At 40.6% G+C, this 23,849-nt stretch overlaps 1 protein-coding gene across 1 annotated transcript; it reads right to left on the bottom strand.

The window, feature by feature from the left end:
* Positions 1–8,463: 8,463 nt before the first annotated feature.
* On the bottom strand, positions 8,464–12,578 carry TMEM123 (transmembrane protein 123). Its single transcript, XM_009889403.1, is given in 4 exon segments — positions 8,464–8,488; positions 10,654–10,807; positions 12,306–12,522; positions 12,525–12,578. Coding segments are annotated over 4 exon segments (450 nt in total).
* Between the last annotated feature and the right edge of the window lie 11,271 nt (positions 12,579–23,849).

Below are 23,849 nucleotides of genomic sequence, written 5' to 3'. Positions count from 1 at the left end.
GTTTGCCCACAGAAGTACAATAAAACTTAATTCTGTGTGTCTTTCATTCATTTTTGAATAGGGAGGTGAGCTTCTCTGATGCTATGTGATCACCTCGGGTAAAGTAGGGGGTTCACATTTTTGTCCTGATTTTAAAAACAAACAAAAAAAAAAGACCCCAAAACTTGAACAGCATCTGGTACATCCTTCTGTCTTGATTTTTCAAAGGATAGAAATCCTGGCCAGGAATGGTCCTCCTCACCTTGGAGATGAGGCAGAGGGTAGCTATACAGCAATGTGGCCTTTATGCTAGGGATTAAAATGTAAAAGCTACTTTTCTGTGTTTGGAACTTCATAGTGATTGTGCAATTAACTAGTAGAATCTTCCAGCCCCCCTCTCAAGTCTTTGGTCTTGTTTTGTAAGCTGGTAGTTGAGGGACTGCTATCTCCTTACTGGTTGACTGTTACTTTACCCTTTTCAGCTTTATATCCCTAGACTTGTGTAGTAGATACCTACAGAGGGGAAATGGTCACAGGTATTTTGCAAGGATTTTATGGCAAACAGTGGAAGAATACTGCCAGGATAATGGCATCGGATCCTGCAGTGGTGGTGTCACTTTGGTTGGCTCTATTAAGTCAGTCATCTCTTAATGCCCAAGTGTAGACTTCTCCATCTTCAGACCTGCCAGCAACAAGATGTTTTTTAACAGTACTGTGGTGTCTTACACACTGTAGTGTGAGGTGAAAATACCATTCCTCAAAATTTTAGGATGCCACACATTGCGAGTTGTGTGCGTGTAACTGGCTTTCATCACTTCATATGTGGCTTTAGCCATACATGTGTTACCTCTTCTAAAAAGAGAGCACCCCACATTTATAAAAGTAGTAAAGTGTATATATTTAAAAAAAAAAAACCCACCCAAAACCACAACACTTGTGTGGGCTGTGTAACTTGTGACTCACTGTAGTGACTGACCTGGGTAACGGTTGCCTAGCGTATAGAGCAGGGCTTGTATTAAGTGGGGGAAATGTTTGTCACTAGCAAATAAATTTCCATTGCTACTTACAGATGCTGTATGTTTGGCATTTGTATATGTCTTTCCTGTTGTAATTTAATAAAAGTCCGCCTCTCAGTCTGTGAATGACACCTCTGGTCTGCTATAATCACCTGCTGTCTTGGGAAATCTGTCCACCGAGTTTGGGATTTAGACTGTGTGTGGAGTTAACAGTATGTTATATTTATAGCCTAACTGCAGCCACAGCATTGAATCAAAGTTTTGGCTAGTTAAAAAGGGCCAAAACATACTTTTATTTGTTAATTATGTGACTGCGGCAGAATTGTTAGCAGATTCAGGATGTTTCCATCAGTAGTACTCATCACTAAATTTAGTGGGGGCAGTCGTGCAAAGGAAGATACAGACACATTCCAGTTACTCTCTGTCTTTCCCTGTATCTCCAAGCAGCACCTCCTGGGCTGGAGTCCCTTTCAAAATAATACTGGAGATACTGATTTTGAAGAAGTCTTGCTTTGCTGTCTTAGGGTTAGGGGAGGGGTATAAGAATCTGGACTGGTTTGTCTTTAAACATTTTTAGTGTGAATTCAGCATCACTGGTGTCTGGATTCATCCATAATTTCTGCAGCACTGTTTAATGCTGTGCATTAGCTGGCACCATCATTTTAATGCTTTGGTAGATGTTCCTTGCAGTACGTAGGAGTCTAACTATAGATTGGCTTGCTCTAATTCTTTTAAATGCAGACTTTTGTCCAACTTCATTGCATGTACGTATCTTCCCTTTAATTTTGATGTTAAAAATGTAAATGTTTCAAACCTAGCATTTAGTTTTAAACAGCTTTGATTAACATACTTTTGCTTTTCAGGTTTTGAAATGTTTCTAAGGGCTTTTTTGTCTTCTGTGGCAACTTAAAAAATTGTCAAAGATTATGAAAGCTTGTTAAGGAGTAGAGCGTGTGACTTGAAATTTGGTGTTCAGACCCAGGAATTAGTAATATTAGAACCAAGTATACTTTCTACAGATTAAGATGAGTCTGCAGGGGGAGCTGGAGAGGACAGGTTGACCTGAAGAGTGTGGAACAGTTAGTATGTAAGCCCGATTTCTGAACAGGGAAGAGGACAGGGGAAAACGTAATAGCAGGCAGACTTTTTAAGCAATGCATTTCTCTTTAGAATCGTATGGGGTTAGAGTTTTTCAAACATCGCAGTTACTATGTATAAATCAGATGACAGGATATAGAGGGCTTTAAAAACTGGGTGATTCGGGTGTTCATTGTCACTTGTGCTGCTTGAAGGTATCTCGGGACCTGCAACATACCTGTCAGCACTGGTTGCTGAGTGTTTTGAATGTCCTGGGCAACCCCAAACAGCACTGGCTGCCCGCATCTAGGCACCGGCACCGCTTTCTGAGAAGTGGAAGAACTTGCTCTAGAAACTGCTGGGTAAAATTCTTTGACCTGGTTTTGGCAGGAAGGCTGATCTAGGTTATGGCTTTCCACTGCTCCCCGCTGTGATGGTTGTGGTTACCCTGAGCTGTACTGCTGTACACGTGAGCAGTCACACTCTGCTCGGTACTATTCTGAGAAAGCTGTAATAAAACTAGTTGCCTGCAGCATGTTGCAAAGAGAACCCTAGCAAAATGTGAAACCATGGGGAAGACTGCATAGCGCTATGTTTGGAGAGGATCAAGTGACTTTGGTTACTTGGGAACCAGCTGATCATGTTTGCACTTTGTTCTGCATCCACTTCCTTTTTTGAAAGCATTTTCCAGAGCTTTGACCGGGTTAAACAGCGACGAAGAGCCCCCCCGCCCCCAGCCTCCTGCGCAGCTCTGCTGATGATGCAGGTCGAGTTCACAGGCGTCAGCGTTCCGGGCCCATGGCTCGTCTTGAGCTGCCAGAGGGTGTTTGTATGGCTTAGGGGGTGTGGAGCGTGGCAACTTTGGCATCATTGAAGTTCAGTGGTCAGACTTGGTGTAAGATGAAGGTAGAAGGCAATATTCCCAGGTTATATAAATAAGCAATTTCTTCGCTTGAATAAGGTTTACCGTATCTGCAAAGGCCCTCACCTGGGGCAGCTGCAGCTTCTGATACTGGTTTGAGATACTGCAAGATACAGTGGCGTCCCAAGTAGCAGCTGTGTGTTTTGTGAAGCAAGTGCCATGAAGCTTTATTGTAATTATTTAGCAGTTTCCTGCATGCTTGTGTTTGGTTTTTGTGTGTGTGCTCTTGTTTTAGCTGAATGCATATCTTCCTCTTCTGTTTGCCTTTGAGCGTTGGCCAGGACGCCCAGCGCCCTTCCAGCCGAAGGCAGCACGCAGCCCTAGTATCCACAAGTGATCAGACTGCTGCGGAGCACTGCTCTTATGTGCTGAAATTAATGGCCATATAATCTAGGATCTCCATTAGTGTGATATAAAAGACAAATCTTTTTATTGCTGCTTTTGGTGACTAAGAGTTAGTGGTTGTTTAGTAACTCCGTAGTGCCACGCTCTCAGAACTTGGTTCTTTGCTACATTCCTCATAAGACATCAGAAGAAGAGAAGCACATGAAATTGTAAACAGTGTATTCATCTGCCTTTAATTCTGTGTTGTGACAATTGCAGTGCAGCGGGGCTGGGGCGGGCAGTAGCATGTTCGATGGTGCAGATGGACTGAACTGGCAAATTGAGTTTTCTTGTGGTTATTCCTATGTATACCTCATGTGTGTGAGTTGAGACAGGAGGCATGTTCTGGACACAAAAAGTTATTCTCTGTTCTGTTGAACTACTTAACGTGCAATTGTTGTCACTCTTACTCCGGAGGTTGCTAGTGCAGGGAGAGAACTTCCTGAGACAACACTAAATCACCAGTCCTTTGTTTCTGTATTTAATTGAGTGTGATCAAAGCAGTCACTGATACTGCAGCCCAACTTCCTCACCGATGGCTGCTGGACTGATGGCCCTTCAAGCCGAAGAGTCTGGGGTGTCGCATACATCCTGCGCAAGGAAGAGCAGAACTCCGAACGGCACATCCTGCTGTGCTATTTTCAAAACAGAAACACGTGAGTTGTTATTTTTTTCTCTTTGAAGAGATCAAAATATGCGGGATCATAGCAGGAAATTGTTTGCACGAAAGCAATGTCCCAGCAGTGGCTTTCACGTTTAGTTTTGGTGAAATATTTTTAGGGAAAAGCTGGAGAACTTGCCAAAGGTTTCCCAGCTCATGTATTGGAGGGTGTAGACTTGGTCAGAACAAAGATTTCTTTCTTTTGCGTCTGTATAGCTTGATGTACTGATGCTCTGTTCTTTTAGCAGATAGAGGAGTGAAATACTCGGTACTTACAGAGTACAGGATGTCAGGGTTGTGATTTGCCCAGTGGAAGAAAGCTTCAATTCGAAGAGAGGAATGAAGTCTTTAGAAAAGATTAAGTCATATGTGGAACAATCAAAAGAGGAGAGCACCCCATTTGTACAGACACTCGTTGCTTTTCTTTGAGCCCTGCCAAGGAAACTGAGTTACATCGGGTTTTTTCTAACACTTTAGAAGCAGCCATCACCTCGGTGCTGGGCAGGTGCAACACCTTGGTTTCCAAACTGCTTTAAACTCGGTGTGGAGAAGGTCAGAACAAACAATAGACAAACTCAAAATTTTGAGTATCAGAGTGAGAATATATTTTCTCTTGTTATTCTAAAAGGGCACTTAAGAGCCTCCAGAACTTTTAGTCTTTCAATTTTCAGAGTTCCTGACTGGGATATTTTGAAGTATAGGGATGACCTCACACGGAAGGATAAAATTAGTCATTGAGCCCATCTTCAAAGTAGCGTCTTTATAGCGAGGCAACACTAAATTCTAATACAAGCTAAAGCTTAGACACCGCAGGATCAGCACCAGCGATTGGCAGTCCCTGTGTCTGCTGTTTGTGAGAACTGTCAAATGCAGATTCCTAAATTCATTTAACTTTCCTGTTTTTTAAGACTGCTATCTCGGTCCTACACCAATTAGGACTCCTTCAGTGTTGTCTAGAGAATGTGTTGACATTCTGCACAGGTCCATTCTTATTCTATCTGCTTCCATATCACACCTTAACCTCTCGAGTTACCTGGGCAATTTTGAGTCTCTGATGCTGTTCCATTTTGCTTTTGGCAATATTGTCATTTTGTTGCTTATATTTTTTTCAGTAAAGCATGTTAAGAATCCTATGTATGTTTTCAGGGCAAAAATAGTGGCGTGAGCATGTAAGAGCTTTAACAGTCTCTGAAGAAAAAGGCAAGGTACAAAAGTAGGTTTACAAAGGGATAATGTTTAAGTTACGGCATATTATCACAGTAATGTGATCTTGCTTTAATATTTTTTTTTGTTTTGTTTGGTTTTTTTTTTAATAAAAAAAGAAATACAGCACCGCATCATTTCTGGACCGCTTTGAAGCCTTTGATGCAGGGCCCCATCCAAACAGTTAAGCTGGAAGGGCAATGACCTGGTTCTAGAGCACAGGCTAAAGGCGAGTTGCATAGAAAGGAAAGACCTGTGGGAGGAAGGCAGAGTGCTGCCCTCCCCAGATGCGGTCGTGTTGTTGATCCACATCTGCCCTACAACAGCATCCCAGGTAGGGGACACCGAGCGCAGTTGTTGCTTGCTCTCGGAGGGGTTTGAATCCAAAACACAAGAAGTGGTATCGGTGAGGGTGCAATATTTCATCTAATACAGGTGGGAAGAGTATTGTGGATAACATTAAAGCAGTGACAGGTGACTCTTCAATAGCCTTTATATACCACACTTACAGAAGGCGGGCACAGCTCGCTGACATTCCGGTTACTTTCATTGCATCAGCGTTACACTCTGGCTCCCTGCGGAACGTCTCAGCACAATTACACCATGTTTAGTAGTAAATGGAATATTGAGCAACGTATTGCAGTTCCTGTGAGCGAGCGTGGGTTGGGTTTGAGTGCGAGTTTGATTTTGTTTGTCTGAGCAAGCTGATCTAGTTGAAGATGTCCCTGCTCATTGCAGGGGGTGGACCAGATGACCTTCCAACCCAAACTATTCTATGGTTCTATAATCTTGACTTGTTTGAAGGGCAAAAGTAACATTCACAATACCTGACCCAAGGCGGCTATGTTCTGCAGCCACTGGATGACTTCTCAAGCCTGGATGGAGTAGCAAGTGAAATAAATTTGAAGCACACAAACACATAAATTTTAAGGCTTAAAAATGAGTATAGGGTTTGTGTGAATGCTGGTGATGGCCTTAAAACATGATACTGTAAATGCAGTTCTGTGATGTGCCACCAGAGGGGTTCCTAATCAAGACAGAACTAGGAACTGCTGCGTTTTCACTTGCTGTTGGAAAGCAAGTGTGAGGGTAAAGGTAATATTTACCAGTTGTACCTCACTTTGTCTAGTATCTGAGCACCTGACAGGAGGTCAGGTTTTATATTTGCACTGACACATCTGAAATCTTAAGTACATAATTTTGCTTTATTGTAGTGATGAGATTACAAAATACATTACCAATGATTGAGCTGGGCAAAAATGCACTAGGCCTGGTATTCTAGCATTTAAAGGGATATATAGTGAACAATTCTTATTCAATGGTTATGACTGTGGAAAGGGTTGAGGGAATTATGAAACCGTCGAGTAAAATAAAAACCGAACTGAAATTTATAAAGTAACTCCAAAGATTTCATTTTATTTATTCATCTGTACAACAGAGGTTAGACAATCCCAGTAACTGAGTTGCACTTAATTGTCTTAATTTCTACGAAGTAAGGAACTGCAGTTCTATGGAAGAATTGTTTCCAAACTCTTCAAGTCCAATCAGAAGTTTTTCATCAAACAATGCAATTAAGAAAACTCACAAAAGTTACTTCAAATCACTCTTGCCCCTGTACCCCAATCTCAGTGAGAACCCGAACAGCGCTGCTACCCATGTTTCAGGTGTGTGGCTGCTGCTATGAAGATGACTCATTGGCCAGGGTTTGCTGGAGGTGGCGGTGCCTCGGACACAAGGGCTTTACTGCTCCACGAGAAAAGGGAGAAAGACACTCACGCAACCACTTCAACATTGCGAGTCAGAATAAACTATTGCTCAACAAAGAAATGTAACCTGTGCCAGAGCTGTAGTCTTATTTCCCCCGTTGCGCTGTACCCCAGCCCCCTGACAGACCCACATGCAGTTCCTCTTGTGACCTTCCTCACCTCTTACCACCTCCTGCTGTGCCCTGCATGATGGACTAGTGCCAGCAGTATCCAGGACAGTTAAGTCCCACCACGCCAACCCTCTTCACCAGGCAGAGGTCTACAAGCAGAGCTACAGAAGACAGTGGGTTTCCCTCAGTGTAAATGCAGAAGTGATACGGAAGCAGCATCAGCCCCAGTGTATTTGGGCCTTCATCTAAAGGCCTTCTGAGAGGTGCCCCGTTGCCTTCAGGGGACTTTTGACCAGACCTCAGTACATGTGTGCAGCAGTACCAAGTTCTGAAAATAGTTGTAAAAATGCAGATTATGTTCTTCTAAAATGCTATCTTAACAGATTTTCCACTTTGCTAAGTTTCAATGCTTATCAAATGCTGCCAAAACATTGCATACAGCATCATATTAATAAAAACCAAGAGTGAAGCAATTGCTACATTCAACTTAAAAGCCAAATTTTAGAAGCAATTTTCATATTTTATCATATTTATGATGGTGCAATTACTTTTTTCCATTTTTATTTTATCTTCAATTGCACATGCTTCATTAGGACATGCTAGAAAAAAAAGAAGGTATGGATCGCATAGATCTGTTTTCTTATAAGGACCCATTTAGAGAAAAGGGATGGATATGTGCAGTCTGTCCATGCTTCCTGCAGCTAGTCTCCCTGTACAGCTGGTTAAAGAAAGTCTCTGCAGGTCACTGGTGAGTTAATGGCTGAAGTTTGAAGTACTCATTATCACCTTCTATACAGTTAGCAAGCCATGTCCATTTATAGCCTAACAAAAAATAACTAACAGAATTGTTCAAAATCCAAAATTCTAAACTAAAGTTCACATCAAACTTCAAAATAAATACAATTTAATACAAAATAATAGGAAAAAAAAACATTTTACTTGCAAAAACCTACGGTTGGTCTCAAAGCTATCCTATTTAACCTACTGTATCCATTAGGGAACACACTGGATTTATGCAGTACGTGAGAAATAACTGAACTTTGAATTCCAATGATGTGATCCACTGTGCTAGTAATTAGCTATTTCAGAGATCTGTGTGTGTACCTTAAAATGAGTCAATATGTGTGTTTCTTTAAATTTAGTTACAGTGCTGAGTTCCTCTTCTTCATATGAAAGCCAATGCAAGAAAATCAGGTTGTTTAGAAGAGCTTCTCAACATTTTGCAGGATCACACCCAAGACAAGTTTAGAGACTGTGATCATCTTTATGAAAGGAACTCTTTCAGAAGTAAGTTACAACAGCTGTGATAGGACGGGTTTCCAATACTATCTTCCCTGAAGTCTCTTTAAATGATGGCATCATGTTCATCACTGTAATAGAAACACAACAATTAACGTTCTGCAGTAAAAGCAATGGTCAACATGAGAAACAGCCATCCAGCTGCAGCCAAGAAGGTTATTTTGTGAACAGAGGAGATCTTGTTGTGGAGGGCTGAGGGCATATTGATCAATCTGGGAGTTACAGTCCTCTCTGAGCCAAGCCTGAAGTTAACAACTTCATTTTGTCAACTCTCCTTGAGCTTCACGAACTTTATTAATATTTTGGCTTTCACATTTAATTCAAGTACATTTTTTTAGATCAGTTGTTGCTCAGGCATTTTTATCCTATTTATCTTACCTATATCCAGTAGTAACAGCTAATCAAAGCCAGTTCACTAGCTCAGTGACAGGTTTCCTTTGTTTTAAAGATGCTGTTGATTTAAATTCTACATTATCTGTTCTAGTTACTACTGTGGGTAAACATGTGCAGCAGGAACTGGTTGAATTCCATGACCAGCAAGCAGGAGTCAAGATGGGGAGAAAACACAAGGCCTAAACACTACCATCCCAACGAGTCTAATGACATTATCTCACTTAAAACAAGCTTCTCAACTGACATGGATGATACCGAATAGGAGAAAGAAAAGCAACCTAGTTTTAAGAATTCCCAGTTCTTAAACAAAATGTGGGACAAGGAGGGGAGTCTGGGAGCCTGGAAGAAAACCAAGTAGAGCAGAGTATAAATGGCAAATGAGATGGTACAATTTTGATTGAACTATTCACTACAAAAGGGGTGAGATACAAGATGAAGTAAAAAATCATAGATGTCTGACTGGTTCTATGCTCTCAGAAAGGAGAGGAAAAGAGTATCTCCACAAAGAAGAAGCATACCCAAGACAACACTGGAATACTACCTCCTGTCCCGCAACCTGATATCATAAAGGAGAGACCAGTTGCCTGGACGAAGCTGGTGGCAGACGATCTGGTTAAATGAGTGTTTTTCAACTTGCTGTCTGAAGCGCACAGACAACTTCTAAAGAGTCTTGAAAAGATAACCAAGAAAAGTGAGCTTACTCTCAATAGGCTTGTGTCTGCTGTACAGAACTACACTCCACAGGGAAAATACCAGCAGCCTGCAGCTCAAAGAAGGTCGAAAGTCACTGGTGTACATAGCGTAGATGAGTGACTTCAGGTGGGATCCATCCTCTACCTTTCAATATCCACAGCACAGAGTTCTTTACCTAAGACTCTTAGCTGCCCTCACAGTAAGTGAATACAAAACTGCATGGATAGGCTGATCCATCTGACAGATTTACCCTGCTGTAGGGTAATACGAATAATATGAAGGGACTAGTTTGGATGTAGATGCCTGTATTTGGTTAAATGAATTCTACTTCTCATTTCATGAGAAATGAAAAATTGTGAAAAATACTTAAAGCAGGTTCAGTGCATACAATTTTATGGACAGGTTTCTGGAGTTGAGAACAAGATAACACAGAAAACTAAATATGAGAAATCAACCAGTCGGCCCGCCTATATTGCAAGGGGGGGCAAAAGTTTGAGTTGGCAACAATCAAATATCGTGCTTTTAACAATGTGAATAATGGCTATATTGCCTTTGAATGTTTTCTGTGACAATAAATAAATGAATCAATTCACCAGTGGTGGTTTAAAAATGTAGAATATTAGATGTCTGGCTTTAAAACTGCCTGCTCAAACTAGAGTTGAAGGTACGTAAAAGGTGATACAAAAGAGAGATGGTAACAGAGTTCCCACAAGACTTCATATAGGTAATAGAAAACAGAGCTACTACAAAAAAATTAATGGCAGGGGGAGGAAAACACCAAAGAGTGAATAGACAAATAGACTCTAGGAGAAAGTGTCAGGAAGAACCAGAAGTCTTACAAACTGCAGCAACTATTTCAAGGAAATGTTTTCAAGGAAACTTTAGCTATTCATAGAATAGCTAACGGACATGATCCTTAAAAAAACCCCAAATCAGAGAAAAAACCCACAGAAAAAACAGGAGAGAGGCATAATAATAATGAGGAATAGCTGAAGTGGTGAAAGACAAAGTATGTTAAATCTCTTAAGGATATTAATATAATGTACATTAAACAAATGCATGTATCAGAGTTCACTCTCCTTGTTTTGTTTGTCCTTGTTCCCCTCAAGAAAGTAATAAATTGACAAGGAACAATCCCTTGGGAACTTACATGGTTCTGTACTGAATGCCTCTTCTAGAGTGATAAGTTTTGCATCCGATGTAGAGAATAACGAGGACTCCAAGTGTCAGCACAATGCCACCTACAAAACTGCCCACATCAAATCTGGAGGTTTTGGCTATGCCAGCCTCAGATTTTGATGTGGCTGAAAAGAAGAAAACATAAGGCACATTTTACAGAGCTTGCAAAATTGCGTTTTGAGGGACTCCTCTATATCCTACTCTCCCCATTGATATATCATCTAAAGACCCAATTAGACAAATTTATCATAGATCAACTGGCAAGATACCAGCCAAGCACACTAAAACCTACAGCTCTGTTTTTAAGTGCCAGGTTCTGGTGATGCAGGAGCAGCTGATCCAACTGTTTGCTGCCTCTGAAAGACTGACTGCCCCTTCTCCCCTCCACCTCCCTCTTTCCCCTGTCCTTTTTCCCCTGCACTCCTCACCTTCCACACATGCAGCTCCCGCCCTTCTTAGGCCAGTTCTAGTGTTTTTCTTACCCTCCATGAGCCAATTTAACTCACTAAGCTGGCCTGAAATTAACCCAGGCAGAAAAGGAAGTTGCTTTTAGTCAGGTGAGCGTACTGAGTCAGGCTGCAGAGGGGTCCAACAACCACCAAGTCCATCAGTATAGTTACATGGTGGGAGTAAAATAATTTTGGTAGCGATGACCTGTTGGATTGCTTTACCTTGTTATGGAATTGCACCCTCCATCTCGGAATGGAGGGTACAGCTCATGGAATTGTACCTCATCTCCAAGTGAGACCAGCTCTGCAGCCCAACACAAATATTGACACAGATAACATGACCTCAGATAAGCCACAGCAGTTTTCCTGTGAAAACTGGTTTTATCTGCTACAACCTCCCACCAAAATACCCAGTCTGTGCCCATCTCTATTTGTACTTGCTACAGGGAGCGTTACGTGGCCAACTAAAAGTTCTGCTGATGACAGCTTCACCTACCCAGTAACGCTTCACTGACACGTGAGCAGCCCCGAGCTGTTTGGAATTGTAAACACAAAGTGTGAACAAGCAGCTAACTGCAAGGAAATACTGAATTCTACACGTACTGTTTTTGTATTAAAGGGTACTGTCAAACTGTATTTGACAACTTTTACATAAAGTGTGACTCGTTCATAGTCATATTCTATCCTCCATTAGGGATAAAATTCATTACATTGCTAAAAATGTAGCTAACAGAACCCAGTCTTTCTACCAAGCCAGTAGACATATTTTGAGCCACAAGTCAGTTGTGAAAAAGGAAGTATTGGAGATGAGTTCAAGTAAGCTGTTGAAGGGACAGCTGAACAAATACAGAAGTTGTATTCAAAAGCCAGGCTTTCTCCTAACATTGCTGATCTCCTTGCTGGTGACTGCTGGTTCAGACCACTCACTTTTATTATTTTTTTTCCCCTAAATATGTAAGGTCTTTCAGGTTAAGTGAAGCCTTATTTAAGGAAGTGGAGTGCTCAGGGCAACATTATTGTAGCCAACTTAATAAACCCCCACCTTACTCTTGTTTTTCAGCATGCAAATGCCTTCTTTCTTTGTTATAGTACTGAAAAACTAACAATTCTACAACTTGTACAACACATCAATGTGTATACAAGCCTTTATGAGCTTCTTGAAATGTGAACTCACCTGTTACAGAAGTGAAAGAAATCTTGGAAGTGGTCACCACTGTAATATTGAGTTGTGATGATGTGACTGATGAAGCTGTGGTGGATCTTGTTGTCTGGCTGATTTTGGTGGGCTGAGTTGTCAAGGTGACAGACATAGTGGTGTTGGTGGGCTGACTGCTACTGGTCAGATGAGTAGTACTTGTGGACAAACCTGGGAAATTTTTATTTGTGATAATCACACAGAAAAATACATAAAAATAATAAACTGTATACTCATTGAATAAGATAGCATTTGTCACGCCCAAATACAATGACAGAGTAACAATGAAAATGCCACTGCATGGATAGCCAGGCTTGCATACAGACTCTTCCCCTATGCCTTTCCTTTGGAAAGATCTAACTTCTGATTTCTGGGGCTCAAGGTCAGGAACGGTTTAAAGGAAAAGCTGTAAAGAAAACCTGGATAACATCTGATAACTTTTAGAAGGGCCAGGTTTTTTTGGATAACACTATCCAATTTCACAGAATCATGCCTAACTTGCAGTACTTTAAAATGTGATAAAATTCTGCATGAAGAATAACGTTCCATTTGAAGTGCCTAACTTTACAGATAACTAAGCTTTTCTGGTAAGAATGGATTTTGCATGAAAACGCCCTCCCAACTCTAGCAATGATTTAATCTTTAATTCGCTTTTGAATGAAACACTGGCTTTACTAAGGCTGCACGCATATTAAACTTACCAGAGAATTCTTTATGTATGTTAAACTTAAGGTTCAAAAGGTTGTCCACACGTGATTAAAGTTCGACTAAAGTAAATCTGCTGGCTTGTATCATTTATTTAGTAGTGAGCTGTCTTGCAAAGGTTAAAACAAAGAGTGGAATGCTGTTTCACAAGTTTAATTGACACCTAATATGTCACTTTTACTCTGCTTTTACCTAACACTTGCCCTTCCCTCTTCAGAAAGCAGTAATAACCTGTTCAGAGTAAAAATACCATGAAGCAAAATTCAAGAATAATATTGATATTTATAGCAAGTAGTAGAAGGCAGACAGCTAGAATGATCTTAAGAATAATTACTTATTTTTCTAAGAAGGAACTAACAAGAAACATGAGCCTGTTATGCAACTAACGTTTCTCTAAGCAGACAATATGAGGCAAATAGCTTTTATGTATGAAGGAATTACGGGGAGAAAAAGCTGCCTTTGCAGTTGTCTACTTCTGTATTATTTCTGTAACCTCACGCAAGCTGGGTTCATTCTAAACACCACAAAAAATTCTCTTTATAGACATTCAAATGTCTAATTATACCCATGTTTTCTTGAAATTGTCTAAAACTAGAACAACTGAAGATTAGGTAGTTTCTTTTCAATTCCACAGTAAATTTGATATTCAATTTCTGCTTTTTTATCCAGTATCTAAAATGCTTCTACAGAATAATCTTCCTGTAAGCGTAGTTTAAAACATGAGTAGCAAAGACACCATTCTGTGTGTAGCTAAGACTTAAGTATCACTGCTTCCAGTACAAATGTGAACATCAAAAACTTAAAAAACCCCAAACAATATGACAAAGTAAGCATTCAGAGAGCAACAGGCCTACACAACACTTTTCTGAGACATTTAACATTAAAACTACTGAAAAAGCCCAATACAGTCCCCATTGTAAATGTTATTTATTTTCCTGTTCTTTAATGTTATAGTTGTATTGTGCCATAACCCTAGGAAACACTTTGAAATGAGCATTCACTAAGATGGAACAGTTGGAGTACTATATTCATGTGCTTACCTTGTTACAATTAGGAAATTCAGTTCCTCTATGAAGCATGTATAAAATACATCAGATAAAATTCAGGGCACATTTTAATACTGACAGGTAAACTCCCCAAAGGCACAATGATCTATGAACATCAAATGGTTCCTCATTGTAGGAAATAAACAAGGAAATTTCTATATGGAAACCGTCTACAGTTACATGACATGAAACCACACCTGGTAACTGCATTCCTAATATAAAAGACACCAAAAGGAAATAAAGACAAATCTGAATGCAAGTGTCAACCAGTCAGTTTTCTGTTTTGTTTTGTGGGTTTGGATTTTTTTTTTTTTGAGCCATAATTTCTGAAAATCAAACTGGCTTGTGTTTCTGAGCAATGTAATGGCTAATGGTTCCATGCATAACATTATTAAATTATGTTACACAAAGATGGTACTTTTTCCATGGGCATTAAATTACCCTACAGAAAACGTGAGTCAGCACCAAAAATATCCAAGCAGCTATCATGAGGAATTTCAGCAAATTTGTGCATTACCTTTCCCCCCTCTCTTTTCTACTAGCAGTCCTTCTTTCTTACTTTATCAAGATTACAGCACTTGGTGATGTAACATTTATATTAAGAGTAAAATCTGGTTAATCTCCTACAGACTTATCTTTCATGATGTATTTAGCATCAGTCATTTCAAAACATCAGTGGGAGGCTATCTGAGGCAGCTGGAGAATTCGGGAAGCTGATAAGAATCGGGCACCAATCTGTTCTTTGTCTTTGAAAAATCTTACCCGTACTATTTTACCAACAGAGTTAAGATGAAAGAACATTTGCCAGCAACATCTGTCCTTTTATCTTTTATTTCCCTAATTACTTTTCCCCGAAAAGACCAGCTGGGCTTCACTGAACATCACACTAAACAAACCCAGACTGCCTGAGTTAATTTTTATTATTTAAAAAGGATGCATGCCAGCAATATAGTTCAGGTTTATGATGCTTTATTTTTAAGACAGACAAGTATTTTATTTGATATGCTACCTGTGTTAAAACACTAAATAGCTTTGCTATATCCATCAATCAAACTATAAATATAGCGTAAAGATAAGAATTCCTAGCAGCATGCACTACTCCCTTAGTGTTCTAACTCAAGAACGAACACAACTCAGATTCCATAAGCACCATGCTACCATAAAAAATAATTATTACTTAATGTTCTTCCTAAAATAAATAAATACTTTCCTTTGCATGGAAAATGATTGAATAGAACAGACTTTCGCTTCTGTGATTAAAAGCTTCAAGAAAAAAAAAAGGCAGAGACATTAAGCAAAATTAAGTACACATATCCAATAGTGTTTATTCTGAAGAGGCTGAGACAGATACTCAAAAGGGATGAATGCTGCCATAAAATCTATGAAGTTTCTAACAAAGAAAAAAAAAGAGAAAAAAAAAAAAGAGAGAAGTATTTGAATTACAAACTGTGTGAAGCAAGGCACAGCTGCCTGCTAGGTTTGTACTGTGCCTACCAGTAAAGGGCTCAGACCCCTGTTTACTGTTATTATCCAGACATAGTAAAGCACAGACCTCTGCAAGAAACCCATAATCAGGGCTGCAGCAGAGGGCGGAAGGGTTGGAGCAGAGGGTGGGTGAAACACCTGTGGTTCACAATGGCTTTACACATGGGGAAGGCCCTAAGGCAACAAGGGGATTACAAAAATGTCTCCACTTTCCAAGTTAAACATGCTTAAACTGGTACACTGTAGGCAATGGAATGAGAAACCACACCACTTCCTTGCTATCAAAAGGTCTTTGCAGAGATTTTATTTTTTTTTTCCCTGGCGAGTAGCTTGCTCTTAAATGAATACCAAGCACCTTCTGAGTGTGTTAGCTCAGAGGTTATCCAGAGACACAAAGTGAGAGCTGTACTGGAAGTGGAATGACATAGTTGGGACCTTGTGATCAGCATAAAACTCCACAAATAGACTATGTTAGGGTAGGCACAGTATTTCTGTCCTGCTTTCACATGGGCCTTAGCACAAAGGGGACCCACTTCACGCACGGAACTAGCTTTTCTCTCAGATACAACATTTCTTTATCTGTGCATCATAGACTGAACAACTGCATAACATTAATTCTTAACCAGTCTTTACCGATGTGGTGAAATATTCCTGTGCAAGTTCTTCCAGAAAATAATTTTTTTTAAATTTCCTTTTTTAATAGTCTCACCATTGGAACACTGCAAATCCAAGTGGATGAACTGTTTGTTTGCATGCCAGGTTAAATACCTGTTTTCAAACTCTACTAGTTGATCTAATACACATATTTCTTCTTTCCACAAAGATGTGTTTTGTAAACATGTTACTTATGTTGGATCATCACAACTGCAACACTGCTGCCTTGGCAAATCATTCTTACCTAGAGTTCTTTTGCCAAGTTGTGAAGGAAAGACAGTAGTCCTAGAACAATGCAAAAGTACCCATGACAGACTGTCCCAGGTCTGCTGCTCATGTCTCGCTTGAACTCCACTGTTTTGTGCTATGAGCTCTGTAAGGACTATTTTCTACGGTACAAGGTGCCATGAGTCTTACCTAAAAGCAAATGGAGTCTTACTCTTGAAACTCAAGCCACCAAGACTTCATTATACCCAAAATCTATTTACTCTGAAATAACATTAAACAGATAAGCACTGTTTGCACAACAACCTATTCATCTTTACTCCATGAAAATGGAAGATGTTTGCTTAGAGACAAAGAATGAACATTAAAAAGACCAATTTCTTTCAATTCTTCCTTGAAGTTTTGTTTCCTTTTTTCAATGGCACCGCAAATGTCATTGCTTCTATTAATGAAGCATGCTACCTAAACTTGAAAGACAATACAGCTTCATTTCAGAGTTGTTTTACGTATTGCCTCTCAGCCCTAAAATGACAATGCCTCTCTCAAATACCCACTTTTGATGGATATTTCTTTAGAATTTGGTATGACCCGGGGTAGGTTTGGAGCTGTCTTCTAGGTTCACTGTAATGGACAAATGAACTGATACGTACCCACTGCAGATGTTGCTGTAGACTGTGTGGATGATGTAGCGGTAAGATTGGATGAACTGCTATTGCCTTCAAGGAAAAAAGAAAACAAGAAAAGAAATATTCTTTTTCATTTTAACATACTATAATTAAAGTACTCACAACATAATATTCTTCTCAGGGTATCTATGCTTGCAGGCTACAACTGGGAATACAGAAGGGAGTATTCCATCCCAAAGCAGATGGTTTTATCCCTCTGCAAAATGCTTCCAGATTTCAGTCCAGCGAGAACATAGTTACACTGTACACACAGCAGTGCCCAAATGGTTGGTATCTGAATTCTTTACATCTCCTCTTTTTGCTCTCTTCCACTTTCATGTCATGCTCTATTCCAGTTGCTGTTGTCAGCCGTACTGTTACTGACTTTCTTGACCTACTTAAGCACTGTGGCTTTTTTTTTTCTAGTTTTTATTCCTCTATTTCAGTTCCATTTCCTGTCTCTCAATCTTTTCTTTCATTTTGCTGCATCTCTGTTACAAACTGGGCTCATGCTAGGAACATACTGTAGTTCTGTCAAGTAGGGATACTTGACCGATACTCTGTGAACCATCTTTCTGTGGGCTTATGCTCTCACAACACAAAAAGGGGTCCTGAGAATGTACCTGTTTCTAAAGACTTAAAATATAAACCATGTTTCAATCTTAATGCTTTTGCCCTTCTCTCCTTTCTTTCACTTCTACTTTTCCAGTTCTCCTTTTTTTCCCTTCCTACTCAATACTTCTAGGTTTTCAGGCACCCTCCCACTCTCGCTTCTGTCCTCATTGCTGCATCCCTCTTCAATGTTTAGTACAAGATGACTGTCTCTTCCTCCTAACAAAGATCTGCTGGGCTGTTCAGTAACTCCCGTTCCTGGAAGCATCACTGCCCATACTTCTCTCCCTTCGTTCTGCACTATTGTCTATGCTCATTCTGTGATTATTCTTTTCTCTGAGGTAACTGATCTTTTACAGCATCCTCCCACATTGCTAGTGCTACACGCCCTGCAGCAGCTCAATCACTCTTCAGCACAGCTGGAATACAAAGTGCATAACCTCAGGGATGACAAGAATAGCAACACAGCTACCAGAATCAAGCAGCACACGTATTTCCTTTGCTGGATCTGCCGTTCTTACAACTGGAAGAGTCTAGTCTAAAACAGTTTTGTCAACCCTCTTTGCAATTGCATACAAGCTTAGGTTTAAGAACAAATGCAACAAATTTACACCTTCATAACACCTACGAAAAAGGTGGTGGGGGGAGGGAATTACAGGGGGAATGATTTTGCCTTTTCTTTAGTATAATCACAGCCAATTAGCCCCACCATTGAGTACTGCACACATAACCCTTATACTGACATACCTGGGATATTAAGTTGCAGATTTAATTGCCTTTGAGAAACAGCCTATGATTGTACAATTACAATCACATTCTTTCTTGGATATGTTGACTTTTATACCAGCGTAAAGCCATGGATATGCCTGGAGCTAAACCTTTCCCACACTGGCCCAATACTGTAACCAGAATACAGCTTTGGGTTTCCCCCAGGTTCTGAGTGCTTTCTTCTGCAACCCTGGGAACACATATGGATGTGGACTGCATGCTCATACAGGTGAAAAGAAGCCACGTACACTGCCTGGAATTTGGGTGTGAGTCAGTGATGCAATTAACCCAAGATAGGGTGAGTCAATGAGCAGAGTATTGGCTATACATCCCACTTGTTGGCCAACAGCAAGTGAGATGAATGAAGTAGTACAGGGCAAAAATGACTTAAGGAATATGCCTTTTGCATGGCACATACTTAAAGGTGTACAGCTTAACGCAGTCAAAATGAGATTACACTATGAAATAAACACGTACTTCAGCAATGAGCTCAAGCACGGTGGACCTAGAATCCATTTTGCTCTTAAAAATCAAATGAAAAAGTGCCTTGCCTTTTTCTCAAGAGCACTGAAGTCTAGCCTAGCAGACTTGTTGAGCTGCTGGTTCTCTTTTTAACTGTTGGCAGGTATTTTCTATTTCTATACGTAAAATCTTCCCATATTATTTCTCATAAGGATATAAGGATTGAGTTGTGTTCTACTGTTCATCAGTTCCTCTTAAATATCTTTAGTTGTCCTGGCCTCCTGCCCTACAGTGGTTCACAATTCAATAAAATAAAATAAAGGGCAAATCATTACAGGACAGCTTAAGGCATACAGTAATCCGTATTGCTTTTCTCCATACTACTGAGGAACAGCAACAGAAACGACAAAGAGTATTACCTTGCAACTCATTGACTGGAATCACAGTAAAGGGTGTAGTGCTGCTGGAGGTGTTTGTCTCTTCATTTCGTACATGAAAAACAAGAAGAATAAGATAGCTTTAGGTGGTTTATTACTAAGAAGTGAAAAAAAGTTAGTACAGCATCTGTCACTTGCTTTGGGCATATAAATGACTAAACTACTATGGATAGGAGTCAGGGATAATGACAATACAAAAGCATGGTACCACAACAGCCTGCTCTTAGCACATTAAATATGACAACATTGGCACTACCCAACCATCAAATGAACAGGAACTCTGTCCCATCCTCCGTATTATCTTCCCCATCATCACCATCCCAAGTTCTCTTTTTCCTCAAGATGAAAGGAGACTGAAAGAAATAAGAGGTAGAAAATCAGGCACCTTCCTTCAGTAATAACATATGACCTGCACCACCTACAGCAGAAGGAAAGAAGCTTCTCACATAAATCTTTTCCTATAAAGTCTGAAAGGCTTTTGCGGGCAGATGAGCACTTGCCATGCCCCCAAATAGACAGCATGGTAAGAAAATAAGATCCACTAAGAAGTTGCATTGCTTAGTTTGGGACTAACAGCATGTTCCACTAATGCATCCACTGAGCATTTGTCAGGTGGGGAGTGGGATAGAGAAGGATGACACCTCTGGGAAAATATCATCATACCCTAACGACTAATTGAGGCATGATTACTCTGTCCTCAGGCTTGGTGTACAAGAAAGTGGTAGAATTTAAAGATAAACAACACTGAATGAAAAGTCTGGCAGTCGTGTGCATGCAGGAGGATCAGTTGCGAATTCTCCCTTTGCCAAGCAGAGTTTAATTTTGACCACTTATAACAATATTCTGCTAAAGGCAAGCAAATAGCTTGCACTAAGTATCACACAAACAGGGCATTTTCCTAGTAGTTACAAAACCTTAGTGAAGATCTCAGAATGGTAAAGCTTGCAAATACAAATGACAAACCACTCATTGTATCTTAACCCTGCAATATCAAGATTGAGGGCAGCACTGCAAGATATGTTAGACTGTTTAATTAGGGAGCTTAGGGAAAACAAACAAACAAACAAAGATGGATGGGACACAGCTAAATTAAGCTTCCCTAGGAAAGACCCAATCCTGCAGAAAGTTGTCTACATCAGAGCTAGTCCCCTGCATTTAACAATGATCCGCTTGAGGAAGCTAAGCCAACACAAAACTGACATTACCCTCCTCCCCAACAGCACACAATGTTTTTTGCTGCCTCAACCAGCAGAATGGGCTCCCTGTTCACGATTACATGAAAGAGATACACAGGAACCAGAGGTGGAAGAGCAGACAGGACTGTATTCATCCTAGTTCAGGTCAGCTTGGACTGCACACCCTGAAATACATCAAGGACCTTATCCAGCTTAAAATATACAACTTTTTTTCTTTTTTCCCTCCTCAAAAAAAACCCCAAACATCAGTAAGTTTCTTTATTTGCATCACAAGCAGTTGCTCCAGAATGCAAATACATCTTAATATAGAGTACCGCATAAGCATATGCCACATCAGAACACATGGCAGTGAACAGGACAGGTGAGAAAAGGAAAATCTTAAAATGACACTATTCCCAAACTGTTCTCTGCCCTCAGACTGTGGTTTTGGATTTGAAGCCGTGTGTATCACTGCAGGAACAGCAGAAGACATCAACCAGGGAGGTGGGAAGGACGTCTTGGGTTAAGGCAAACGGAAAAGCAGCACACGCTTCTACGCAGCGATGGCTCTGACAACTGGAGACTCTCATTCGAGACCACTGCACGACAAGGGTTAGACATCTGCACTGACCCAGGTGCACAAGCGCAGGCGTGAGTACAGGAAGGAAGGGCGGAAAAAGCCGGCAGCCAGCTGCAGCGTGGAAGGTCCCGCGGAGGAGCAGCGGTAAAGCTCTTTGGGCCACAGGGTTAGTTGCCATGTTGGGCCTACAGATCTTAAGTAGAGAAACTCTGTCCTGATGATTGTTCCCACAGTTATCCGGAGGAGAGAGGGGATGGAAGAAAAAAACCCCAACAAACTCCATGTTCATTTTTCATGATGAAACAGAATGAAACCAAGGAAATACTCAACTTAAAACAATGCACCAAAGCACTGCATATTGGAAACAGACAGAAAAAGGGCATCAACAACATTTTTGTCAGACAACTCTGTTTGCAGCTAAAAACACGACAGCTTGTGGCTGGCCAGGGTGTATCTGAAGGCAAGCGTGCTTCCTGTGAAACGCTATGGCACAGCTTGGTACGCTCTTGCGGTTTTGATGCTCTGCTGCGTAAGAAGTCATGAGTTGGAGACTAAGCAAACTCTCAAAAGGGCAAAATCAGGCAAGTTCTTCCAGATTTATAGCTGGAATTTGGCTCCCAGAAGTGGTATTCAGACACAGGAGCTGAAGATTCATGCTTGTGCTAAACACATAGATAGATGCAGGGTAAGTGACAGGAGAGCTCCGATACTTGTCGAAAATGAACAGGACAAGATTTTAAATGGACTTGATTTTTCCAGATCTTGCAGAAATCAACACAGTGGATAACACCCATGAACCTTTAACAATAGGAATCTGTAGTCTCCAGCTCAAGCATGTGCCAAATTGCTATTCGCTCTGGATGAAGCCTGGTACATACACTGAGAGTGGCATACACTGATGAGTGGCACTACTCATTCAATTCCCTGCACATGACAAAGATCAATTTGCCCACGCCCACATTTGCATTTCAGATAAACACATTTCTAAGGACTCACAGGCTTTGTGTCTAGTCTAACTACATGTCACGCTGCAGAAAGATGTTGGTATATAAACTCATATTTTTACTAAGCACAATTTTACACATTCATTTTGGGAACATTTCAAAAGTCATCTATAAAATTCTGCCTGGGCATCTTCTCTTTTCAAATTTGATGCATAGCAGGTAAATAGGAGAGTTTCATGCCCAAGCCATTCCACTTTTGTTGGTTTAAAAAAACGAAAAGTACAGAGGCACCGACAATGCACAGTCCATCAGAAAGATCTCTGACTTGCACAGTAACCTCTAAGCAATCCAAATGAGTAACAGTTGAGGTGCTGGAATGCTTAAAGCAGGGATGAATATAACCATCCCCTAGATAGTCTCCACCATCAGGACACTCATTTTCAGTTGAAAGGGACGAAGCTGGAGATTAAAACAAAAACAACCCCCTGATCCCAAATCTATTGTGACATCTGCCAGGCAACTTTGGCAAACTATAAATTCAAATCCCTGCTATCTGGAAACTTTGTATTTCTTTTCCCTTTGACTCAACTAGGTCTTTTGGTATTTGTTTTTGAAGCGGCACTCTTGACCTACCAAGAAGGTAGGTCATCCTGAGACAGAGGCCAGGCACAATTACCTCAGCAGTTTTGGACGGGTCCTTGTGCCTTAACATTGTGAAATCACCTCACAGTCTTGCAAAGGAAAGCGTAAACACCACTGCATAGATACTTAAGGAAACAACACGGACCCAAGTAACCGATTCTCAACCCTGATCAATTTGAGACTGAAAAACTACACCACCTTTTGCTGTGACCCAAGAATCTAAGAGAAGGAAGGGGATGGATACACTGAAATCAAAACGCCATGTCTGTTTTCGGGTCTGGAGGCTGCTGCTGCTGATGATTTTTTGTACTGTGAGTAGTTTTGTATACAGGTAAGCTCGTGGAAGATGTTGCTAGCTATCTTTTCTGAACAGAGCAGGAAAGCGGGGGGGGGGGAAAGGAGGAAGGGGGGAGCAGCTTCCTGCCAGGAGCATGGATTCTCCTTATTCACTCAGATATCAGGAAGCCAGATGGATTTTACATAATAGTGGGACAGATTTTTCCTAAAGCATAACATTTTGGTGATGTTTCTTCCACTGACTTGACCAACACACAGAAATAAACTTTCCAGCAGAGTAAAAGAACACCATTATATTGAAATAACCAGCCTGCCCAAAAATCTTATCTGGAGTGAGGACAAATCTACTGTCACTTTCGCTTTTTGCCAGTCACAGTATTTGGTGGGTTTCACACTTTCTCCTGTAGCATTCATTAGTGAATCACAAACTTTTGCTGAAACCAACACAAATCTCAGCAGTAGTTTCTGGAAGTTTCTGAGTAAGTCGGCAGAAAAAATAGATACTTCAATAGGTACATTAGACTGAGCCTTAAAAGGGCACAACTTCTCTCAACATATTATAAATGGGGTCTACACAACAGATTCACATGCAGAGGAAGGACTATATTTGACTGTCAAAAGTTAGATGAGCTCATGCCTGCCCTGGGAGACAGCACTGACTGCACACTGAGTTAAACCAGCATATGCACTCAGGAAGCAGCATGATAAAAGACAGATCAGGCCAATCTTATACCAAATGAAATGACAGTCTATCGTTGTAAAATGGAGGCCATAAGATCCTAGCAGAGCAATAAACAGCTTACTGGTAAACTTCAGAAAAAAGCTT

The sequence above is a fragment of the Charadrius vociferus genome, unplaced genomic scaffold (assembly GCF_000708025.1).
Source record: "Charadrius vociferus isolate BGI_N301 unplaced genomic scaffold, ASM70802v2 scaffold87, whole genome shotgun sequence".
NCBI classification, from domain to species: domain Eukaryota; kingdom Metazoa; phylum Chordata; class Aves; order Charadriiformes; family Charadriidae; genus Charadrius; species Charadrius vociferus.
Note: the sequence above shows the minus strand (reverse complement) of the source record. Positions and strands in the feature narration are given on the sequence as shown.